General features: G+C 59.2%; 2 protein-coding genes across 6 annotated transcripts in view; both read left to right on the top strand.

The window, feature by feature from the left end:
• DLGAP3 (DLG associated protein 3) overlaps positions 1–14,452 on the top strand; it is a 62,126-nt gene extending 47,674 nt beyond the window's left edge. For both annotated transcript variants that reach the window (XM_077844829.1, XM_077844828.1), the window contains exons 9-12: positions 10,294–10,778; positions 11,621–11,712; positions 11,918–12,061; positions 13,611–14,452. In XM_077844829.1, coding sequence (XP_077700955.1) covers positions 10,294–10,778; positions 11,621–11,712; positions 11,918–12,061; positions 13,611–13,829 — 940 coding nt within the window. In that variant the 3' untranslated portion in view covers positions 13,830–14,452. The remainder of the gene's footprint in view (positions 1–10,293; positions 10,779–11,620; positions 11,713–11,917; positions 12,062–13,610) is intronic.
• A 4,338-nt stretch (positions 14,453–18,790) lies between these two features.
• Positions 18,791–23,519, top strand: SMIM12 (small integral membrane protein 12). Of its 4 annotated transcripts, none has more exons than XM_077844831.1 (2): positions 18,791–18,874; positions 22,614–23,519. In XM_077844831.1, the coding sequence occupies exon 2, from the start codon at positions 22,619–22,621 to the stop codon at positions 22,895–22,897; it is 279 nt and encodes a 92-aa protein (XP_077700957.1). In that variant the 5' UTR covers positions 18,791–18,874; positions 22,614–22,618; the 3' UTR covers positions 22,898–23,519. The 4 variants fall into 4 exon arrangements, with proteins under 4 accessions (XP_077700957.1, XP_077700958.1, XP_077700956.1 ...); XM_077844832.1 differs by having other exon boundaries at positions 18,873–19,007; XM_077844830.1 differs by lacking the exon at positions 18,791–18,874 and adding an exon at positions 21,007–21,031.
• The last annotated feature ends 267 nt before the right edge of the window (positions 23,520–23,786 follow it).

The raw sequence follows: 23,786 nt of genomic DNA on the forward strand, positions 1-23,786 counted from the left end.
CAATAGAGCAAAATCGTCAGCTAATATTACTTATGAACAGAGACTATAAAAATCTTAAAGGAGGGCCACCTGGGTGGCTCAGTCGGGTAAGCGTCTGCCTTTGGCTCAGGTCATGATCCCAGGTCCTGGGATTGAGTCCTGCCTTGGGCTCTCCCTGCTCCGGGGGAAACTGCTTCTCCCTCTGCCTCTGCCTGCCACTTCCCCTGCGTGTGCTCATTCACTCACTCCCTCTCTTTCTCTCTCTGTCAAATAAATAGATATTTTTTTAGAACTCTTAAAGCAATAGCTATTCAAAAATTCAGTAAAATCTATAAAAAATAATACATCAAGATTATACAAAAACTGCTGGAGTTCCATATGTCCATGTTTCTTTGTCTTTAGCCACAAGAACCCTGTATTGAGCTCTGTGCTCCGCTGACTGTGTTGCTCCCCAACTACGACCATAGACCACTGCCTCTCTTGCAGCTAGATGCCGCCCCTCGATGAGGTTTCAGCCAACGCGATGTGGGAGTGCTGTGTGTAACTTTCAAGGCATCTTTTTTTTATTTTAAGGATTTTATTTATTTATTCATGAAAGACATACAGAGAGAGAGAGGGGCGGAGGCACAGATAGAGGGAGAAGCAGGCTCCATGCAGGGAGCCCAATGTGGGACTCGATCCCAGGACCCGGGGTCACACCCTGAGCCAGAGGGAGATGCTCAACTGCTGAGCCACCCAGTGTCCCCAAAGCATCCAACTCTTGATTCCAGCTCAGGTCATGATCTCAGGGTTGTGGCACCCTCGGACGGGCTCTGCGCTGGGCATGATGGGGTCTGCTTAAGATTCTCTCTCTCTTTGTGCCCCCCCACCCCTTGCCATACTCACTCTCTCTTAAAAAAAAAAAAAGTCTCACCATGATTTTGGATGTGTCATTTCCCCTGGTAATTTTATTAATTTTTTTCTTTATTTTTTATTTTATTCTATTTTATTTTATTTTTTTCTTTAGTTTGAGAGTTCTGTTCAGATGTATTCAGGCTTATGATTGTTATATCTTTTTCATGGGTTGGTTCTTTTGTCATAAATAGGCTGCTTTTCATCCTTCCTATTGGGTTTTTTTTTAAAGATTTTATTTATTTATTCCCGAGAGACACACGGAGAGAGGCAGAGACACAGGCAGAAGGAGAAGCAGGCTCCATGCAGGGAGCCCGATATGGGACTCGATCCCAGGACCCCAGGATCACGCCCTGGGCTGAAGGCAGGTGCTAAACCACTGAGCCACCCAGGGATTCCCCCTTCCTACTGGTTTTTGCCTCAAAGTCTGTTTTGCTTGATTTTGCTATTATGGCTACTTTCTTTTGGTAACTTCCCAAAATATCTTTTATCATCCTTTGATTTTCATCCTCCCTTTATCCTTATGTTTCAGATCTGTTACTTGTGCTGAAATTTACTAAATGTATTTAATCAATTTATCTATATCTTTCATTACTGATTTATTTGGACTTATTTTTATTATCTCTTTAAAAATCTTTTATTTGATATGCTCTTTCTTCATTGTTTATTTTTCCCCCCGCAAATAAGCTCTAGGCCCAACACGGGGCTTGAACTCACACCCCCGAGGTCAGGAGCTGCGTGCTCCGCCGACAGCCAGCCGAGTCCTCTATCATGCTTTTTCTTTGCTCTCCTCCTCTTCCTCCTCTACTTTTCTGCCTTCTATTGAACTGATCACATTTACTTTATTTCTCTTTATCCTTCTACTGGACATTTACATTTTGGTAGTGATTTTTCCTCAAATTTTTAGAAAATATGCCTAATTTAATATTTTTCTGATAAAGTCTAAAAATAGTATTTCCATCCTTCGTAGGCAAACACCAAGAACCTTGGAACACTTTAATTTCCTTCTTAGCTCCCTCCTCCCATCTCCCATGTTGTATTTGTCTAGTATTCTGATTATAGCTCTTAAAAAAAAATTCTGCCAAATCACTTCGGTTTTTTTTTTTTTTAAATCTTTTATGGTTTAGTAGTTCAGATTTACAACCACGTTTTAACAATTTATGCATGCACCATCACCTGCCACCGCCCACTCCTTCCTCATGGTTCAGTGTTTTTCATGCCGAAATACGGCCCGAGCTTAGGACCAGTTTTAGAGTTCATGTCTCAGCTTGAAGTTTCTGTGTTTCAGTGGCGGTGCTCGTTGGAACCCACACCCACACACCAAAGCAGCCTCAATGCTCTTATTCTCAGCATCCTACTTCCCGGCCGCGTTCCCGGAGCGTGACCTGAGTTTTCCAGTCCACGCTTGTAAGTGAAATGGACCCTTTTCTGGCTGCTGGCTTCCTGCACGGGGTCCCCGTCCAGCTCCCCGGGGTGCACAGGTGTGAGGGCTCCCCTCTCGCCCTCCCTGGGCATCACCATCTAGCCTCTAGCATATGTCTGGCCCAATATCCCCGTTGGCTCACTTGGCTTAGAGTCCCTTTCACTTCGGATTTAGGTTTGTCTTTCCTTTTTGGGAATTTCCCAAAGAGGTTTCGAATTTCCTCTTTGTTTCTAGCACCCGAAGCCTTCTCTCTTCCTATTTTCAAGCGTGGCGCACACTATAGCGGGGACCCCTTTGGACCTTATTTTATCCAGCATCTCCACGTGTTTGGGGGTGGGTGGGTGTGTGAGCGGGAGCTTCTCGAGTCCGTTGCGTCTACCGTACTGCCCAGTTGTCCGGATTAGGTTGATGGCAACAGACACAGAGAGAAGTGGACCGATTGGAGGAGCCCTTTGAAGTGAAGTCGCAGGAGGGCAGGGACAGGCAGAGAGTGGGGTCTCCCTTGCTCCCGTGTAGGTGTTCGTGAGGTCCTGTTGAGGGGAGCTGGGGAGGGGGAGATGGTGTTGGATAAGCGTCTGAAGGACTGGATTGCCCGGGACAGGTGATCACACTGGGAACCCACGGGGGTGACAGGTGGGAAGAGAAGAAATCTGGCGCATCTCTCTGGCCAGGCTCCCTTGCTGGTCCGATGCAGGCGTCCCTAGTTATCCACCTGCACTGTCCTTTCTGTCCCTTATGTCCCTGGCATTTTAAGTCTGACGTACCCCACGCCATGCCCCACATGGTACACAAAAGCGAGCCACGACTACCAGCAGCCTTTCTGGGCAAACATCCAGGAGCCCCCACCTGCTGCCGTCCCATTTCCTTGGACTCCCTTGTCCTTGCTCCCGTCTCACTGTCTCTCTCTGCACGCCGGGCGTACAAACTGCCAGGGAGCAAGGGCGTCTCCTTTTCCATCTTTCAGTGTGTCCCCCGTCAACCCGTTGGATGAAGAACTCCGCTTTATTGCCCCTTGTGCCTGTTGCCAGTGGGCTTGTCCCGGTGCCCATCGTCAGTGGCGACCTGGCTTAGGAATAAATACATAGGGACGGGTGTTGGTGCGTCTTTACCTCTATTTGCACCTAACCCCCACCCAAGATTCATTTGTCCACGGGTATTTATTGGATCCCTATTATTTGTCCAGTACTTTGTCAGGCACTGAAGATACCGAGGTAAGTGGGGCCAGGCCTCCCCTGCCCCGTGGAGCAGGCTGCCGTGTTAATCCAAGACGCTCCTAAATGACGCAGATGTGTAGCCGTGGTGGTGCCATAGAGGAGAGGTCTGTGCCCGGTGAGAGGGGCGTTGGCCTAGTCGGAGGGATTTGGCAGGGCTTCCCCGAGGAAGTGACATTTGGGCAGAGGTCCCAGTGAACGATTAACACAATTTAACCAAGTGAACAAAAATTAACAAGGTGCAAGTGGGAGAGAAGAGTGTTCCAGGCAGAAGGAACAGCATGCGCTAAGGCCTTGTGGTGGGAGGGAGCACGCCAGCACTGTCGCAGGGCATCCCACTGCACCTGTCTACCCAGCCTCTGCATACTCCGGGCCAGGGTAAAGGAAGGCGTCAAACAAATGTCCTTGCCAAGTATTCGAAGACTCTTCCTGGGCCCTTTAACAACATAGAGACTGTAGGATTTTTTTTCCTCAAACTCTAACTGTGGGGAATCCCCTTGTACGTTTTAACCTCTGGATCTTCCCTACCAAGACCTTATCTCAAGTTCCAGGTTTAGCAAAAAAAGAACAAACAAAAGCCACCAGAAGTTTCGGTTAAATTTGGTTGTCAGATAAACCGTGAAAGCATTTCCAGTACGAGTAGTCCCCATATATTGCACGAGACGCACTGAAAAATCTGTTCTTTATTGGAAATTCAAATTTCACGGCGAGTCCTGTATTTTACCTAACAATCCTATTTATAACCAGCTGAGCCCAAATGGGGCCCCCTGGAGAATTCCATGTAGGAAAGCCGCCCCCTCCCCACTGCCCTTCCTTCGCCTCACGACCGTGTCTGGGGCCTTGGGAATGGCAGGTTCCGAAAGAGTAGAGCCCCTTGGGCCCCGGCGGGGGGAGCATCCGTCGACATGAGCTCCTAGTCCCAGGACAGTCCTGGGAAAGCAGGTGCGCCGCTGGCAGACCTCAAGCCCTGATGTGGGCGCCGCCCTCAGCTCCGGGGCTTCTTTTTTTAAAAAAATATTTTATTTATTTATTCACAAGAGACAGAGAGAGAGGCAGAGACCCAGGCAGAGGGAGAAGCAGGCTCCCTGAGGGGAGCCCGACACGGGACTCGATTCCAGGACCCTGGGGTCACACCCTGAGCTGAAGGCAGATGCTCAGTTCAACCACTGAGCCCCCCGCCCCCCCCCCATTATGTTTAAGCCTCTGCTGCTTCCCGAGAGAGGCAGCCATTGGCTGTGCTTTTGCTGGGCGGTCGCTGTCCCCCCCCGCCCAAGTACTCCCAGCGAAACCTCGTGGCAGCTGCTGGCTGTTCCCCGATCCTTGGACTCGTGTCTCTGGGGACCAGCCGGTTCCTTCCCAGAGCGCCCTGTGCCATCCCTCGGAGAATCCCAGTAGAGACGTCTCCGTCAAGTCACCACGCCACAACTTCCAGAATCATCGGGAATGTGGCCACTGTCACCCCACCGTCACGAGGAGTGGTGAGGCCTCCTCGACCTTGTTCAAAAGCTTGGGGAGAAAATACCGTGACGGGCACGGTTACGGGTGAGCGATGATTCGCAGCCGCGGTGGCTTCTATCCTGCGGTTACGGCCGTGGCGAGGATGCCAGCGGACACTGCCAGGTCCAGAACGAAATTAGGGACGTAGGCCCCGGACTGCGGCACCCCAAAGCCTCATCTGTTGTCCTTAGGATTAGGTTTGGCTGTGAGTTACGGAGAACCCCCGGTAGGACAGATGTCTACGTCCCTCTGGCCTGGAAGAGGTGCAGAGTCCGGTGGGTGGGAGCCGGTGGGTGCTGGGCGGCGGCGGGACGCAGGCCCCTCCCGTCTTCTCACTGCTCCCTGGTGCTCGGCTGCCACCTCGTGTTCCCGGACGGCTGCTGGAGTCCAGCTGTCACGTCTGCATTCCGGCCAGCGGGGAGGACATGCTCATGTCCCACGAGCTAGGACTTGGCCGTGTGGGCTACACCCGGGAGGCGGGTGAAAGAATCATTACTCGGCATGGCCGTGTGTGCAGCTTAAACCTGTGGGATCCTGTTACCGAGGAGGGACGGATGGGTCCTGGGGGCTGAGCGGTGGTCCCTGCATCCCGCCTTCCAGCCGAGCCACCCCTGCCACCACCCCCCACCCAACCGCGCTCAGCCAGCACTTGTGTGGGGAATGGCTCTATTTATAGGGGAGACCAATGCAGATTGCCGCCCAGAACGCAGTGTGCTGGGGAGGATGAAAGGGGTGTCGATCCAGGTGCCGGGTGACAGCAGGTGCAAGTGATCAGCGGCCATCACAGCCACGCATCACCGCGGTGCCCTCGCGGGCTCTCCAGGCGCGTTCCTGCCGTCGTGCTTGTCCAGCTCCCTGTCTTTTCTGGCGAGAGCTCCCCGCCTCCCCGCAGGGCCAGTGACAGTCACACAGGGCGGCCGGGCGCCACTCTCAGTCCTTGACGTCCGTTATCTCCTGCCAGTCCTGTGCACTGCTCTCACTGGTGGCTGGGGAAACTGAGGCACAAGCCCCACAGCTGAGTTTGGACCCCGGGCTGCTTGGCTCCAGGGCGCGTGTGCTGAACCACCTTGATGGGCCACCTCGCCACCCCCCCCCAAGCTGCTCATTCTCGCTTCCTCCCTGACCCCCCACCCCTGCCCCCAAATGTCCATCCACATCTCGGAAGGATTGGGGTCGCCTGGTGGGGACCCCCCCCCGTTCCCGTGTCCAGACCGAGCCCTAACTTCCCCGCCTCCTTTCCCTCACCTCTGCCACCGGTCCTGCCTGAGGCTGAGGCGGTGTCTCCCCAGGTAGGGCCGCCCCCCCACCCCCGGTCCTGGAACGGGCTGCAGGGGTGTAGACGCCGGCCCCCACCACCGCGCTGGACCACGCTTGGAACCGCCTGGCCCGGGAGGGGGACTGAGTACGGTTTGACTGGAACCCTCGGGCTAGCGCGACTGCCTGCATGGACGGGGTGGTGATGCAGCCCCGGAGGGCCGGTCCTCGGACCCCGGCCTCTTTCTCCGCGACCTCGGACCGGTTTCCCTTTACAGGTTGGTGGTTTCCCCTCGAGGCTGTGGGGCCGCCACAGCCCCCCAGCGTGGAACAACACGTGCTTACTGTCCCAGATCCCCAGGGCTCGGGCGCCTGAGTGTGCCTCACGGGGCTAACGCCACTCTGTAGGCAGCGCCGGCGCCCTCGGCACCCCCAGGAGCAATCCTCCCTCCGTCACCTTCCCCTGTGTCCGAGGTTACGCACTGTCCCTGGCTCGTGGGCTGCCTTCGCCTTTGGGGCCGCGGTGGCAGGGTGAGTCCCCACATCCCAGCCTGGGTCCCCCTCTTTCCTTATGGGGACCTTTGTGATTCGGCTGGACGCACCTGGGTAGTGCAGGCTCTTCCCATCGTCTCGGGACCCTTAGCGTCGTCGTATCTGCAAAGGCCCTTTTGTCGTGGAAGGCGACCTGTTCGGAGATGCCAGGAACTAGGCTGTGGACCTCTTGGAGTGTGACTCTGCGGTCCCCGCAGCTTCCATCCTCTTGAGCAAGGCGCGGGGGAACCATCCTAAATCAAGCATCCCTCTCCTCCCCCTTGGAACAATCCCCCCCCCCGCCCCAGATGGAGAGCTCACTGACAGATAACCTTCCTGGAAGGTACACTGTCTCCCCTTTTCCTCTTTTCTCAGCTAAGCTCTTTGAATTGTCTTGCTCAGTTGTCCCTCCTGACGACCTCCTGTCCCCTGCCTCCACCCTCGGACTCTGCCAGACTGACTTCTGCCCTGGCTGCCGGTGGCTTCCATTTGGCCAAATCAGTGGACATCTTCCGTGGGCTATGTTTCCCATGTTGACAGCTCACACCCTTCTTGAGACCCTTGCCCCTCCCTGCTGGCCTTTAACTGACTTTGCCCTGGTTTCCATCCTCTTCTCCTTTGGCTTAGACGCTGCTGGGGCTACATCATCTCCACCTGCCCCTGAAATGTCCACGTTCCCCAGGGCTCTGCATCTTTGTTTCATGGCTCTTTTCTTGGGCGATCATGTCCCATGCTGCTGGTTTGATTACTTATTTTTATCTTTAGTTTTTTTTTTTTTTTTTAAAGATTTTGTCATTCAAGTCATCTCTGCACCCAGCGTGGGGCTGGAACCTATGACCCCGACATCAAGAGCTGCACGCTCCACTGACTGAGCCAGCCAGCTGCTTCTCACGGCTGGTTTTGTTATTAATTTACATTTTTTTTAATTTTATTTTTCTTTCAAGTTTTTATTTAGGTTCAAGTTAGTTGATGTACAGTGTAGTATTGGTCTCAGAGCTATCAGCTCTCAGGTCTCAGAGCTTAGGGATTCATCTTTTACATGTAACGCCTCGCGCCTGTTACATCGGGTGCTCTCCCTGATGCCCGTTACCCCCACCTGCCGCCCCTCCAGAAACCCTCAGTTTGTTCTCTATGGTTAAGAGTCTCTTAATGGGTGATTTTCAAAAGCACTTGCCCAAGGTTGACTGGCTCCTGCTGGACCTGTGCCGATCTCTGGCCCCCGGCTAGGAGTCCTGGTGAAGACTGCGCTCCTCATAATCCCGAGCTTCTCAACTTGTTTTGATCTTCCACGAGATGGACGTGGTGAAGGGGCCTCCTTGAGGTAGAGGCTTGAGGACCATGGAGCCTGGGGCGCGTATGCTGCTTCTGTTCTGGACCCCGTGGCCTGCTTCCATCCAGACAGAATGTGATCCCCTCAGGACCCTGGGAGGATGGGTGAAAGGCTGCAAAGGCAGGGGGCTGAAGGACAGGGGCAGTCAGCAGGCTCACAGAGGAAGAGAGGACGGGAGCCGGGAATGGACGGGGAGGGAGGAAGGCCATTTGAGAATGGGGAATAGCACAGGTGAAGGCTTAGAGTCCAGCCCACTAGAATCTACTTGGGGAACAAGGAGGATGCAGGCGGGATGGGGCTGGGGAGGACGACTGCTTCCAGTGTAGATGCTGGTGTTGGGTGAATGCCAGCAGAGGAAGCTTGAACTTTATCTTGTTGGCAGTGGGAGGCTCACGAGAGGGTTTCAGGCAGGGGAGTGAGGTGGGCAGGGGGGTCCGCTTTGGGACGACGGCCCCAGATCTGAGTGGACTGGTGAGTCCCTGATGGGACAATATGCAAGCTGTGATTTTTGAGAGAGGAGGTACCTTGGTGAGTACCGGTCCATTCCCATCGTTTTAGTAGTATACACGTGCGCACGTGTATTTATACCTAATCGTATGTACCGTACAGTATATTTTACAAACGCACGTAGACAGGGTGAGAGACTTCCCAGAGGCATGTAGCAACAAAAGCAGCATCAGAACTCCGATCTGACTCCCCATCTAGTGCTCTTCCTTGGTGCTGAGTGGAGACGGAGGTATGTCGAAAGGAGCCTGATCCCATAGAGGGCAGAGGCTGGTTCCAGTCCTGACCAGGGCAGGACAGGGCGGATGCTGGGGTGAAGACCGGGGTGAAGTCCGTGTGGGAGGCAATGTGGCTATGTTCTCGTGCTCTCTCCCTCCCCGGGTGGGGGTGGAGACACAGGGCTTGTTGGAGGCTGCACATGAGTGCATCTCTCTTTCCTGGGTCCTGCAGCATCCTTCTGGGCCTGGTTTCTATGGCAACAGGCTCCCAGCAGGCAGCCCGACAGCTGGAGGGAAGCAGGCAGGCAAGGCAGGCGGCCTGGAGAGGAGGCCTGGGCAGCCAGCGTAAGGCTGAAATTGTGGCAGTTGGAGACTCTGGGGAGGCTGGAAGTTGCCCCCCCCCCGAAGAGCTGCCCCCCTCCCCGAGTCCTGCTCTCTTTAGGCCATAACGGGGTGCAAGTGGCTTAAGACACATGGGTGCTTTATTTTATGGTCCTGACATTTCCAGACATCAAACTTGCGTCGACCCCTCCCCACCGCCCTCCCGTCTGCTGCCTCCCACTTCTTCAAGGACTGTCTGACCGCAGCCCCGCGCTTCAGGGGCAGCAGGCTCTGCAGAGGCAAGAACGCTGAACTGAGTTGGTTGGGGGTGGGGGGCGGGATGACAAAGAACAAGGCCAGTTGACTTTCTGTGTTGCAGAGGATTTGCATATTAACTCATAGACAAGAAATTTCCAGGCCTCCTGTCATTCCTGCCAACAACTTAATTCAGCAACACTGGCGCTGGCTGACTGTGTCTGGCCAGGCTGGGCTGAGCCACAGGGTCCCCAGGGGGACGTCCTTTCAGCTGCAGGCTCCTCCCTGCTCCGGGGCTCCCCTCTGAGGCCAGGCAGCTCTTCCTGGCGTTGGAGCAGCAAGGGTGTGGGAAGTGCTGGGCTGTGGCGGTGGCAGCCCTGAGTCCAGCTCCTGGCTCAGCTACTTGGTAGCCGGGTGACCACAGGGCCTCCCTGCTGGAGACAGAGCCATGCAGGTGGTGTAAGCTATGGACACATGCTGTCAGCAAACTCTGCTCTTTTGTTAAAATGCTGAAATACTTTTGTGCTGTGGGTGGAGAGCCGCCTCCCCGGTCCCGTGGCCCTTCGGCTGTGCCCCACTGTCCGGCTTCGGCCCGGCCGTCGCGCTCCCGGGCTCTGGCTGCGTCCAGTCGGGCCGCCGTGTGCAGCATCCTTTCTGCCCGCGGAGGACAGGCTGTTGACTGGAACGTCAGCCCTGTCCAGAGGCGGCACAGCAGGCGTCTGTGCCCACCTGCGAGGACGGCCAGAGCGAGCGGCCGGGGTTAGTGTCCTCACGTTGGAGGTGGCTTTTCCCTTTTCCCATTCCTGCAGGGCCTGGGCTGGGAGGGGAGGGCAGGGCTGGCCAGGCAGGGGTGGAGATGACGGCCCCCTCTGTCACCAGGCGGGCAAGGTTCAAGCGCTCCAACAGCGTGACGGCAGGTGTGCAGGCGGACCTGGAGCTGGAGGGCCTGGCTGGCCTGGCCACGGTGGCCACAGAAGACAAGGCCCTGCAGTTTGGACGTTCCTTCCAGAGGCACGCTTCTGAGCCCCAGCCCGGGCCCCGGGCCCCCACCTACTCAGTCTTCCGCACGGTCCACACGCAGGGCCAGTGGGCCTACCGCGAGGGCTACCCACTGCCGTATGAGCCGCCGGCCACCGATGGGTCGCCCGGCCCTGCCCCCGCCCCCACCCCTGGCCCCGGGGCCAGCCGCCGAGACTCCTGGATGGAGCGCGGCTCACGTAGCCTCCCCGACTCAGGCCGCACGTCCCCTTGCCCACGGGACGGCGAGTGGTTCATCAAGATGCTGCGGGCGGAGGTGGAGAAGCTGGAGCACTGGTGCCAGCAGATGGAGCGCGAGGCGGAGGACTACGAGCTGCCCGAGGAGAGTGAGTGGGGGGCTCCATGGGCTGCGTGGCGAGTGGGGGGCCGGCTGCCCTCCGGGTGGGCTTCACTGGGCCTCCCGTGGCTCGGTTCTTCAGCCTGCATCTCCATGGGTGCCCCTGGCAGCAGGGCGAGCTGGGAGCCCCTGGAAGGAGGCGGGGAGTGGCTGCGGCAGCCAAGGCGGGTCTGGGAAGGGGGCCCAGGAGAAAGGGCCGGGCCTCTTAGGAGATGCTGGACGTCCCGGTCACCTAGGCCACGGGGGTCAGGGGCGCTGCTCCCACCTGGCCCGTGTGGACTCCAGGGCTGATCCAGGGAGCGGGACACACTGCAGAGTAGGGGGCCAGGCAGGGCACAACGTCACGTCACCGTGCGAGGCCTAGGGGAAGGAGGGTCATTCCCCAGGACACGGCCACGGCCCTTCCCTGCAGGTCCATCCAGGGGGACACAGCCCTGAGCTGATGAGGTAGTGACTAGGAAGACGCATGACATTTTCGGGACTCCTCGATGAGTGACAAGGGTCTGCCCCTGGGTGGTCATTGAGTAGTGCCCGGGCGAGCCTGACGGGCAAGGCTGGGGCTGGTTTCCATGTCATGGGAGGAGAGAAGGACACGGGAGGATGAGTGCTTAAGAGATGGAGCTCGTATGAGGAAACAGTGGCGTCTGAGGATACAGGCTTCTTGATGAGGTGGGGTTTGAGCTGCTTGTGGGGACCCGGAGGATGCGGGGAGGCGCCCGAGGACACAGACGGTGCCAGATAAGGCAAGGTTGAGTCATTCAGGGCAGGCTTCCTGGAGGCTGGGAAAGGCGAGGCATCGGTCCCTCCCCTGAATCCCCTCCCGCTCTCCAGTCCTGGAGAAGATCCGCAGCGCCGTGGGCAGCACACAGCTTCTCCTGTCCCAGAAGGTTCAGCAGTTCTTCCGGCTGTGTCAGCAAAGCATGGTGAGTGCCCGTGGGCCGGAGCTCACCGCAGGTGTGTGCCTGGAGGTGCGGCCGGTGCTTGTGCCCAGGATGCAGAGGCTGGGCTCGCTCTTGCCTCCCTGCCCCCCCACCCCGCCCGCCCCTTCCCAGGGATAGGGCTTTCTGTGTCCTGGCTGGGGTGCAGATCTTCCTGACCGGCTGTCTTTCCTGTCTCCCCCCACGGAAGGACCCCACTGCGTTCCCTGTGCCCACCTTCCAGGACCTGGCGGGTTTTTGGGACCTCCTGCAGCTCTCTATCGAGGATGTGACCCTCAAGTTCCTGGAGCTACAGCAACTCAAGGCCAACAGCTGGAAACTCCTGGAGCCTAAGGTAGGGGGAGAGCGCCTTCAGGAGAGAGGCCAGACGGGCCTGGGGGGGCGGGGGGAGCAGAGGGCACTCAGGGCAGCGGAGGCAGTCCTGGAGCCGTGATGGTGACTGCACCGCTGCCGTGTGCTGGGGCCTGTGCTCGTCACTGCCTGAGCCCCCAGAACCCGGGGGGGGGGTGCTGCTGCCCCCTGGCGCGGGCTGTGGTCGGAGGGCGCATCACTAGAGCTGCAGGAGAGCGGGCTTGGACCCAGGCGCGGAGGGCACCCCGAGGCCTGGGAGCGAGCCCGCTGCCCGCTGCCCTGCCTGAGTCGGGCCGCACCCCCCTCCCCGCCGCGGCCCTGGAGCCAGCCCTTGGGGGACACCGTCGGCGCCGGGGGGCGCCCTGGTTCGTCCTTTGTAGCGAAAAGCCGCTTTGGCCTGGTTCGCGATCCCAGGCTCGGGCGTCGGAGGCGCGCGGTGGGGGCCGGGGCGGGGCCCGGGGGCGGCGGGGCGGGGCCGGGGCAATAGGGGCGGGCCCGGGGTGGGGATAGGGCCGGGGCGGGGTGGGGGTGGGGGGGTGACCCGCGGTCTCCACTGAGCCTGCCCTACCGCAGGAGGAGAATAAGGTCCCTTCGCGGATACCAAAGAAGCCCTCGCGGGGCTGGCGGTGGGGGGGCCCTGTGGATGGGGGAGCGGCAGGGCCAGGGCTGGCGGGGCCGGGGCCGGGGCGGTGGGGGCGGGGCCGGGGCTGGCGGGGGCGGGGCCGGCGGGGGCGGGGCCGGGGCCGGACTGGAGAGAGCGGGGCTAGGGCGGTGGGGGCGGGGCGGGGCCCGAGCTGGCGGGGGCGGGGCCGGGGCGGCGGGGGCGGGGCCGGCGCTGGCGGGGGCGGGGCCGGGACGGAGAGTGCGGGGCTAGGGCGGTGGGGGCGGGGCGGGGCCCGAGCTGGCGGGGAGCGGGGCCGGGGCCGGGGCTGGCGGGGGCGGGGCCGGGACGGCGGGGGCGGGGCCGGGGCCGGGCTGGAGAGTGCGGGGCTAGGGCGGTGGGGGCGGGGCGGGGCCCGAGCTGGCGGGGGCGGGGCCGGGGCGGCGGGGGCGGGGCCCGAGCTGGCGGGGGCGGGGCCGGGGCGGCGGGGGCGGGGCCGGGGCCGGGCTGGAGAGTGCGGGGCTAGGGCGGTGGGGGCGGGGCGGGGCGGGGCCCGAGCTGGCGGGGGCGGGGCCGGGGCCGGGCTGGAGAGTGCGGGGCTAGGGCGGTGGGGGCGGGGCGGGGACCAAGCTGGCGGGGGCGGGGCCGGGGCTGGCGGGGGCGGGGCCGGGACGGCGGGGGCGGGGCCGGGGCCGGGCTGGAGAGTGCGGGGCTAGGGCGGTGGGGGCGGGGCGGGGACCGAGCTGGCGGGGGCGGGGCCGGGGCGGCGGGGGCGGGGCCGGGGCTGGCGGGGGCGGGGCCGGGCTGGAGAGTGCGGGGCTAGGGCGGTGGGGGCGGGGCGGGGCCCGAGCTGGCGGGGGCGGGGCCGGGGCCGGCGGGGGCGGGCCGGGGGTGACCCGCGGCCTCCCCTGACCCCCGCCCTCCCCCGCAGGAGGAGAAGAAGGTCCCTCCGCCGATACCAAAGAAGCCCCCGCGGGGCCGGGGCGTGCCGGTGAAGGAGCGCTCCCTGGACTCGGTGGACCGGCAGCGGCAGGAAGCGCGCAAGCGGCTCCTGGCGGCCAAGCGCGCCGCGTCCTTCCGCCACAGCTCGGCCACCGAGAGCGCCGACAGCATCGAGATCTACATCCCCGAGGCCCAGACCAGGCTGTGACCGGGCCGCCCGCCGGGCCCGCGGTTTTCGCCCGTACTGTACACCCAGCGTCGAGGTCACTGTGAACGCGGCCGCCCGAGCGCCCGCCCGCCGGCTCCGCGCGCCCCGCCCGCCCGCCCGCCCGCGCTCGTGGGTTTTTTACCTTCCCGACCCCCGCGGAGGCGCCCGGGCCGGGCTGGGGCCGTGCCTCTCCGCCCTGCGCCCCCACCGGACCCCTCCCTCCTGGTCCGACGCTTCGCCCCCCCGCCCCCCCGCCCCGCACCATCTCTGCCATCACGTCCCTCCCCCTCCACGGGCCGGGCCGGGCCGGGTCCCCCATCTGGGCTCTGCGTCCCCCACCCCCCCACCCCGCGGGGCTGGGCTTCGTGGGGATCAAGCTTCGTGGCTTTTTATGAAGAATCCCGAACCCCACCCCGGAGCCTGCCGCCCCCCCGGGGCTGCGCCCTCCGCCCCCAGCCCGCCGGGCCCAGGGACCGCAGTGGCTGGACCAACCCAGGACCAGGGCGCCTGGGCCTCTCCCGTTCCCCGCTGCTGGGGGGGAGATGGGGCTTCCCCCCACCACACCTGTGGCTGTTCCCACATCCCCTTGAGTATCCCAGGAAAAATAAAACGGCAGAACTGCACCCGAGCCGGCTGCTCTCTCCGGAAGGAGCCACCTCTGACCCGCCTGGGAGCCCCGGGGTGGAGGGCGGAGGGTGGAGGGGGGAGGGGGAGGGGAAGGGGCCCCTCGCTGGGTTTGGGGAGAGCGCTGGGCCAGGGGCCCAGGGCGGGAGGACGGAGATGGGTACTGGGTTCCCTCTGCTGCCCTCATTCCTGATCAGCTGCAGAAACGAGGTTCAATGTAGTGGTGGCACATTTTCTGATGCCTCCCCCCCACGTGGGCACTTTGGGGCAAGGCGGCGGGAGAACAGGACTCTCCTGGGAAGCCAGGTAGCAGCCCAGAGCTAGTATGATGGCTAATGCTTATGGGATGCTTGCCCTGGGGCATGCAAGGGGACTGGTGCTTTACCTGAATGTAGCTCCTGCGTATGACAGGTGAGAAAGCTAAGCTCAGCGGAGGTTCCGCGGCCTGTCCAGAGTCACAGTCAGGGCTCAGTGGCGGGCCCAGGTCTGTCTAATGCCAAACTGTGAGCTTTTAGCTCTACGGCTTTTCTGAGCCCTGAAGGGATTTGATGGCAGCCCCCCGCCCCCCCCCCCCCCGCCTTGTGGTTTGGCAACCCCATGCAGAACTTGGGGTTGATGCATCACCTGGGGGGCAGGAACAAGAGCCCTCCAAGGCTTTGGCTGCCCTTCTGGGCCACACGGGACTGGCCAGTTCACATTCTTTCATTCAGCAGGCGTCTATCAAGAATCTCTGTTGGCACTGGCCGGCACCTGGAGATAGCCTTGGACAAGTGTAGTTTCTGCTCTTATGGCACTTACTGTCTTATGGGAAAGGCAGACAAGTAAACAAGCAGTTGCAGAATAAGAGCGAGTGCTGGAAAGAGCCACTGGAGGCCGGCCAGGGCTGGGAAGAATGTTCCAAGATCAGACACCAGCCGTGCAAAGGCCAGGAGGAGAAAGAGCATCAGGAGTGCAGAGGCATGGCCGTGTTGGGCTTTGGGGTGGACGTGAGGAGGGTGGGTCTGGGTTGTGAGAGCCGTGGGGAGCCATGGAAGGCTTTTGAACGGGAGAGGGTGGCATGAACAGCTCTTTTATGGGCCAGTGTGGGCGACAGCCTGAAAAGCAAGAGGTCGTATGTACACACTTCTATGGGCCCGCTGGAAGGCAGAGAGGAGCCCCATGTGATCCAAATTCCCGAAAGTGAGTCAGCTTGGAGCTGATCCCAACCAGATTCCTGGGCCCGGTCCAAGACTGTGAATAGACTCTCTGCCCCCAAATGAGTTTGTAACAATTGTGCCAGGCGGTTCTGATGGGCAGCCAGGTTGGAGAATGCTTAGGTTGGATGACCGTCCAAAAGTTTCCACTGGAAATGCCCATCTGTCTGTTTCCCCTAGACTTGCCAAGTCAGTCTTTGGCTGGGTCACTTTTCCTGAGATTGAGTTTTCTCATCTCTAAAACTGGGCCGCGGGCAAGGTTTGATGTAGAAGATCCTCGGAGCCACCCTTGAAGCAGATACTGTTGTTACCATCGTTTACGGGTGAAGAAACAGGCTTGGAGAGTTTAAAAACTTGCCCTAAATCACGAAGCCGAGAAGTGGCTGAGTCTGAGTCTAACTTCCACACTCTACAGCTCTTTAGGGGTCCGTGTCTCTTCCCAGAAACTGGATTAGGTTTCCGAGAACCATGAGGTGTATGGGATGGGCAGAGGGATGCAGGGGCATTCCTGGATGAGTCAAGTGGGCATCTGGCCGCAGATGTCTGAATCTCCCCATGTGGAGCTGGTGTGGTGGGGAGTTTCTGGATGTTAGGGCTGGGGAGTCATGCTGGGCTCCACGGACAAGAGAAGGATTGCATCCAGTCCCTGCGCTTGAGTTGCTCCCAGCTGGCCAGGCGCATAAACAGAATGATACCCGCAAAGGGAGGCCTCTCCCAGAGGGGCTGAGATGCCCAGAGGACGAGGCCTCTGGCAGTCAGTTGAGTGTGGAAAGCTTTCTGCAGGAGGGGCCTTTTGAACTGGGTCTTGCAGGATGAGTTAGAGTTTTGCAGCAGAGGAAGAGAGAGAGGACGATCATTTCGGGCAAAGGGACCGTGTGTGTGTGTGTGTGTGTGTGTGTGTGTGTGATCATGGGAAGAACAGGGACTACGGGGAGGTGACAGGTGCGGATGGGGGTGTAGAGGGCACAGAGGAGATGTGGCCAGAAGGGACCCGAGGGAAGAGAGGAGGTGTAAGCTGGAGATTTCATGTTTTATTCCAGGCTTTGAAAGACCCTTTGGCTAAGAATGGAAATGGATGGTAGGGAGTAATGGGAGGTGGATAGACCATTGAGACAGTAGTTCAGGTGGTCCAGGTAAGAGATGATGATGATGATGATGGTGATGATGATGATGAGTTTGAGAGGCATTCAGGAGGTACAGGTGGTGCTGTAAGCTGGGTTTCGGGGATAATGCAGAGATGGAGAGATTTGGAAGATGTCAGGCTTTTGGCTTAGTGAATAAGTAAAACCATAGGACATAGGACGTTATGGAAGGAGGACTCACTCAGGGGGGACACTAAACATGCCAGCAACCATTTACTGAGCACTTAGGAGGTGCCAAGTACTGTGGCCAAGTATTTTATCCACGTTAGGTGATGGAGGACTCAGAACCACCCTAGGGGATGGGTACTCTTATTACCTTTGTGTAAACAAAGAGTGTAAACAGCTTTTCTGAGATTGGCCGGCAGCAGGGCCAGGATTTGGACGCACTTTTGATTCCTACGTCTGTGCTCTCAAGCCCCGCTCAGTTCCGTCTGATGGAGCTACTGGCCATCACTTGAGGCCCAGCTCAAGGGGGGGCTCCCCTGCTGAGCCCTTCCTGATTCTTCCTGGGTCCTCCTCTGTGTTTCGATGCATGCTTCTGTTGTCCCATTTCTCACACCCCTTCGACAGTTGGTAGAGTCCTCCGCTTCCCCAGCAGTTGGGCCCCGGACTCCTGAAGGCGGGGGGTGGTCCTGGTCATTTTTGCCTCCCCGGTGTCCAGCACATGTCAGATGCTGACTGAACACGAAGCGTTCTGGGAAATTCTGTTCCCTTCTCCTCTCTACACGTTCACTTAGGAGACACGTTCTGCGAATAATGGTGTCGACATATTTCTCTAAACCGTTCCTTTCCATCTTCGCTGCCAGAGCTTCGCACTGACCCCTTTGAGGTCACAGAGGAGGGGCACGTGAAGGCCTCCTCTGGAGGTGTCCCTTAAGCTCTTAACATGAGCCAGGGCTACTTTGGTAAAGACAGATGGGGAGGGCACTGCAGGTGGACGAAAGCACAGAGATGTGAGGGAGTTCGGTCTGCACGGCGGGGGAATAGGAAGGGTCTAGCCTGTGCCATTAAAGATAAGTAAACAGGCTGGGCCGAGGCCCGTGGAGCAAAGGGGCCAAGGCAAGGCTGGTGGGGCCACGACACAGCTCGAGTTTGGTGTTTCATCTCTAGACAGTTGACCCCCGAGCAGTGACGGCCCAGTGCCCCCCTTCACGGTGGAAAATCCACGCATAACTGACTCCTCCCAAACCCAACTACCGAGAGTCTACGGTTGACTGGAAGCCTTACTGGTAATGTGAACAGTTCTATGTGACACGCACGTGTGTGCTCTATGCCTACGCTAGAATAAGCTGGAGAAAAGAAAATGTTAAGCAAATCCCAAGGGAGAGGAAATGCATTGCCAGTTCCAGGATGCATTTTTTGAAAAAAATAAAATAAAATAAAATCCGTGTGTAAGCGGGCCCACCTAGTTTCAGAGCCCGGTTGTTCGGAGCTCAGCTGTCGGTGATCCAGTAGGTGTGTGCCCAGGGCTCAGCGGGGTCACGGGGGGAGCGAGCTGCCCCCCACATGAGGGGTCACGCAGAGCTCGGGCCTCGCTCTCCTTTAGCGCTTTGTACACCGACAGCAGTACCACGTGTTCTCTGCTGCTGCCTGGCACAGCCCTTAACACGCACCGTGTCATCTAGGCTTTGCAACAGCCTGGGAAGCAGGTGCCATCACCTGTGTGCTTAAGAGGTCGCGGAGGGGGCTCGGCCGGGCCAGGATGTTGCCCAGCTCACCCGGCCAGAGCCGGCCCACGTCCGAAGAGCTCTCGGGTTCTACACCATGGCCCGCTAAGGACATCTCCTCCAAGGCAGGGAGCACTGTCATTCATGTCTGTGGGTGTTGGGGACCAGTGATGATGACCTTGCACCGACGGTCTCCGCGCACGTCGCTGGGAAGCCTCCAGGCCGCCAGGGGGCGCGCGGCCCCCGTTCCGCGCGGCGGACCCGCTGCCGACGCTCAGCTTCCTTGGCCGGGGCTCAGCCAATCGGCGCGCTCCGAGGGCGCAGGCGCAGGCGCCGGGGGCGGGGCCCGGGGTGCCCCGCGGGCTGCTGGGAGCGGCGGCGGCGGCCGGACCGGGAGCGCGGCTGCGGCTGCGGCGCGGGTGAGCCTCGGGTCCGGCGGCCGCCCGTCGTCAGGGAGACGGCTCCGGCCGCGACCTCGGAGGGGCGGGGGCCGCTGCGGGCCCGGCCTGGCCGCTGGCTTCCCGGGGCTCGGAGGCCGAGTCGGGCGCGTGGGTGAGAGCGGCCGCTGCGGGGGGGGGAGGGGGGGGGCGAACGGTCCCGCTGGTTCCGCGGCTCGCGGGGGGCCGAGCTGCGACCGGGCCTCGGGTCCCGCTGGCCTCCGGGCGGCCCGCTGGACGTCGCCGGGCGGGAAGGCGTGCGGGCGCCCCGGGGCGACCTGCAGCCCTTCGAGGCCCGCCCTGCAGCCCGCTGCGCCCCTGCGGCCCGCTCTGGAGCCCGCGGCACCCCTGCAACCCGCCCTGGAGCCCGCCCTGCAGCCCGCTGCGCCTCTGCAACCCGCCCTGCAGCCCTCTGCACCCCCGCAACCTGCCCTGCAGCCCTCCGAGGCCCGCCCTGCAACCCTGTAGCCCTCCCTACAGCCCTCCGAGGCCCGCCCTGCAGCCTTCTGCACCCCTGCAGCCCGCTGTGCCCCTGCAACCCGCCCTGCAGCCCTGCCGGCCGCCCTGCAACCTGCCCTGCACTCCTGTAGCCCACCCTGTAGCCCACTGCGCCCGTGCAACCCGCCCTGCAGCCCTCTGCACCCCTTCAACCTGCCCTGCATCCCTCTGAGGCCCGCCCTGCACCCCTGCAGGCTGCCCCGCAACCCACCCTACAGCCCGCGCTGCACCCCTGCAGCCAGCTGCGCCCCTGCAACCCACCCTGCAGCCCGCCACGCCCCTGCAATCTGCCCTGGAGCCCACCCTGCAGCCCGCCCTGCAGCCCTTTGCGCCTCTGCCACCCTCCCTGTAGCCCACCCTGCTGCACTCCTGCAACCTGCCCTGCAGCTCACTGCAGCCTGTTTCACCCCTGCGGCCTGCCCTGCAACCCACCCTGCAGCCCGCCCTGCAGCGGCTGCACCTGCTGTGCCGCCCTCCGAGGCCCACAGCACTGATGATGCCCATGCGCCGTTTGACCGTCCTGCGTTCAGGCGGCGAGCTTGCGGTGGGCCCTCGATGGCGGGCAGGGCGCCCTCGGCCTCTTGGAGCTTCAGGGCTGGGCGGAATGCAGCCAAGAGGGGTGGGCCGTGGCACCAGGCCCGGCCCGGAGCAGGTGGTCCTAGGTGTTGGACGAGGGGATGAGTGTGGTTATCTGGGGACCACTAGAAGGGGGTCGGGACAACAGAGATCTTTGCTGAGCGTGGGAGATGTTGTGAGTTGTGGCCTTGTGCTTGGGATGTTTCACAACAAATGAGGGATCCACGTGGAGAATTGCTGTTTAGGGTGCAGGTTAAGGTACAGAGAACCTCCATGAAGGTAGGAGAGGAGGTGGTGTATTAGGTTTGAGGTTCTTCAGGGTGTTCCTTTTATTTTTTATTTTATTTTATTTTTAAAGATTTTATTTACTTATTCATGCGACACGCAGGCAGAGGGAGAAGCAGGCTCCGTGCAGGGAGCCTGACATGGGACTCGATCCCGGGACTCCAGGATCACGCCCTGGGCCGAAGGCAGGCGCTCAACTGCTGAGCCACCCGGGTGCCCCAGGGCGTTCTTTTTATTGACTTCTGCTGTTTTATAATTTGGCAAATCTCTGCGTAATCTCAGAGTTTGCCTACAGGGAAGCTCTTGCAGATGGTGATGTGCCAAGTTGATGGAAAAACAAACAAACCAAACAACAGTTGCAGGAGGTGCTCCCCAAGTCCAGGATTTGGACAGACACGGCGCACCTGTCTGCAGCGTGTTCTTGCTGCCAGAGCGAGCACAAGCTCTCTGCCGTTTGGAGAGGCCTGGATTCAAAAGCACGTCTGGTGATTCCGGGCAAGTTCACATCAGGTCCCTGAGCCTCTGTGGCCTTAGGCACAAACCTGGGCTGACAGTTCCGACCTCATAGAGGTGCTGTGACGATCAGCTGATGACTGGCGAGTGACCCGGGCGGCGCTGGGCCCGGTGCTAAGACAAGGGACCCAGAGGGGACCCTTGGAGCTGCTGCGGGTTTCCCCCTGATGATGGTCCCTTACAGTCTTGGGTCCACAGAATGCTGGGATTCCTCCAAAGAGAATCGGAACCAAGTTGAGAGAGAGAGAGAAGATCATTTTCTCGTTGGTGAGGTTTCATTTGTACATGTTGGACTGGAAAAAACCAAGTCGCAGAAATACCTACAGAGGTGCAAATGGAATGAATGATGTTCTAGTGGAGACTTTGGGGCAAACCGTGTAGCCCTCTGATGATGACGTCGGCCTCACAGTGGACATGAGGGCGAAAGGACGTACAGTGTATAAAGTGGCCCGAGCACGTATGTGCTCCGTCAACGGTAGCTACCGTTATTATGATAACGTGGATAATCGTTTTTCTTTAGACACTTTATTTATTTGAGAGAGGGGGAGGGGGGGGAGGAGAAGAGGGAAGAGAACAAGCGGACTCTGCTGAGGGAGGAGCCTGACTTGGGGCTCGATCCCACGACCTCAGGGTCATGACCTGAGCTAGAACCAAGAATCAGTGCTTCACCGACTGAGCCTGCCGGGTGCCCTGTGAATAGTAACTGGTAATTATTAATGGGGACCGTCATGAGACTAAATGGCCATTAGAGTGAACCAATCTGTATGTTTCTGTATTTTTTTTTTTTTTTGATGTTGTCTTAATTCATTTCAGGAAGCTCTGGGACCATTCTACCTTTTTTTTTTTTTTCTTTCTCAGCGACAGGCTTATACAGTGTGTTTTTTACAGAAAAAATTCGCTCCCTGTCGTGTTCAGAGTCTGTATAACGTGTTGGTGACACTTTTAGGAGTTTTTTATGCAAATATGAAGGGTTTGGTTGAAGAGAATGTGTTTTATTTTTTATTTTTATTCTTTTTTAATTTATTTATGATAGTCACACAGAGAGAGAGAGAGAGGCAGAGACACAGGCAGAGGGAGAAGCAGGCTCCATGCACCGGGAGCCCGATGTGGGATTCGATCCCGGGTCTCCAGGATCGCGCCCTGGGCCAAAGGCATGCGCCAAACCGCTGCGCCACCCAGGGATCCCGAGAATGTGTTTTAAAAGAGGTGTGGCCAGCCCCCGTTTTGTAAAGTCCAGGTATGTCTCACTGTTACCAAGATCAAGTTCAGATTGGGGGGAAAAAATCATTATTTCTCTAACATCCAGAATGGTTGAGTAACGAGTTAGGGTTTGGGCCACTTAAAGACACTTCTTATTCTTTTTTGTGGCAGAGGAACTACTTACGGTGGAGCCAGGAGAGTGACCGTGGGACCTCACCTGGTGGGAAGAGGGTGGCAGGCTGTGTTCACGGAGAAACTGCGTGGAGCAGAGGGAGGCTCTTTTCTGTTTCTGAAATGTTGGTTTAAAGTGTGGAGGGAGGGCCTGGGGCCAGTAACAGGCTTGAATCTTCGTCGGGAGAGCTCAGAGGCTCCCTCGCGGGGAGCACGGCCACATGTGGTTGCGTAACGGTCAAACAGGATAGTACGGAACCTAGAGATTCTTCCCCTTTCCCTAACGGTTACGTCTTTCAAAATTTTCTAGACTGTTTCAGGGCCCTGACCGCTGCCTGAGCAGGGCACTCTCTTGCCTTACTCTGCGTGGGGTGGATGCTCAGGCTGCCTGGTGACGGGAGCGCCCCGGAGGGTCGTCTGTATTCATGGGACAGGGGCTGCTGGTTCCTCCCTAACGCTGCCTTGTGCTCTTCTGCAGATGTCATGTGGCCTGTGCTTTGGACCGTGGTGCGTACCTATGCTCCCTATGTCACGTTTCCTGTGGCCTTTGTGGTCGGGGCTGTGGGTTACCACTTGGAATGGTTCATCCGGGGAAAGGATCCCCAGCCTGCGGAGGAGGAGAAGAGCATCTCTGAGCGCCGGGAGGACCGCAAGCTGGATGAACTGCTAGGCAAGGACCACACCCAGGTGGTGAGCCTTAAGGACAAGCTGGAATTTGCCCCTAAAGCCGTCCTGAACAGAAACCGCCCGGAAAAGAATTAACGAAAGACACAGAGCCCTGTGGGCCCTTGTGTGGGCCACCACCGGCCCTGCCACCATGTCTGCGCCGCTCCAGAACCCACATCTGATTTGCTTTATGGCTTATTCTGGCCCCTCGCGTACCACCCGGCCAGGCAGACGTGTGAGCAGCGGAGGGGCCGGTGAAGAGGAAGGCCCTTGAGGGTGCTGCTGGCCTGAAGGCTCATCTGTCAGGCTTCTGCTCGTCGGGCGCACGGCTGGGAGGACTGTCATGAAATGAATGACGGCTGTCTGTTTCTTTGGGGAGGCCCCCCTGGCCTCACGTGGGAGCGGCTGGGGTTGGGGTGCTGCCTTAGGAGGTACACCTGCGTGCCCAGTTCCAGTGCACACTGGGAAGAATGCAACCAGCTGCCTGCCTCCCGTTGCTGGCTTGCCCACCCCCCTCTTCATGCTTCCTGAAATCCTGTCCTGTCAGCTCAGGAGTGAGACTCCCTGGGGAGGAAAGCCTTTTACTGTTCTTGGAAGCCCAGGCTGCGTACCTTGGGGCAGGGGGATATGCTTGAAAACAGTCGCATTCTTCGCACACACCCACCCCCCCATCACTGTATGGTACAAAACCTGATTAAAGTGGCATCTGAGAACTGTCTTGATGTGCTCCTATCTTCCAGATGGTGTTGGGGTCTCCTTAGGAGTCAGGCAAGTGTAGGCATTGTGGGGTCGGAAATCACTGACCTCTAACCAAGGGCTCCGAGGCCCAGGCAGGTCCCCGGGAGCCTTTTTATCATGATGAGAAGAGAGTTTGAGGACTTACCAAATATGAATCCAGCGTAGACCAGGTTGCTTAGTAGTTGCTGTCAAATCTTTCAGTCATACGCAGACATACATTCTCCCCTACAAAAGTAATATGCGTGCA

Source organism: Canis aureus, chromosome 13, assembly GCF_053574225.1.
Source record: "Canis aureus isolate CA01 chromosome 13, VMU_Caureus_v.1.0, whole genome shotgun sequence".
Classification (NCBI taxonomy): Eukaryota; Metazoa; Chordata; class Mammalia; order Carnivora; family Canidae; genus Canis; species Canis aureus.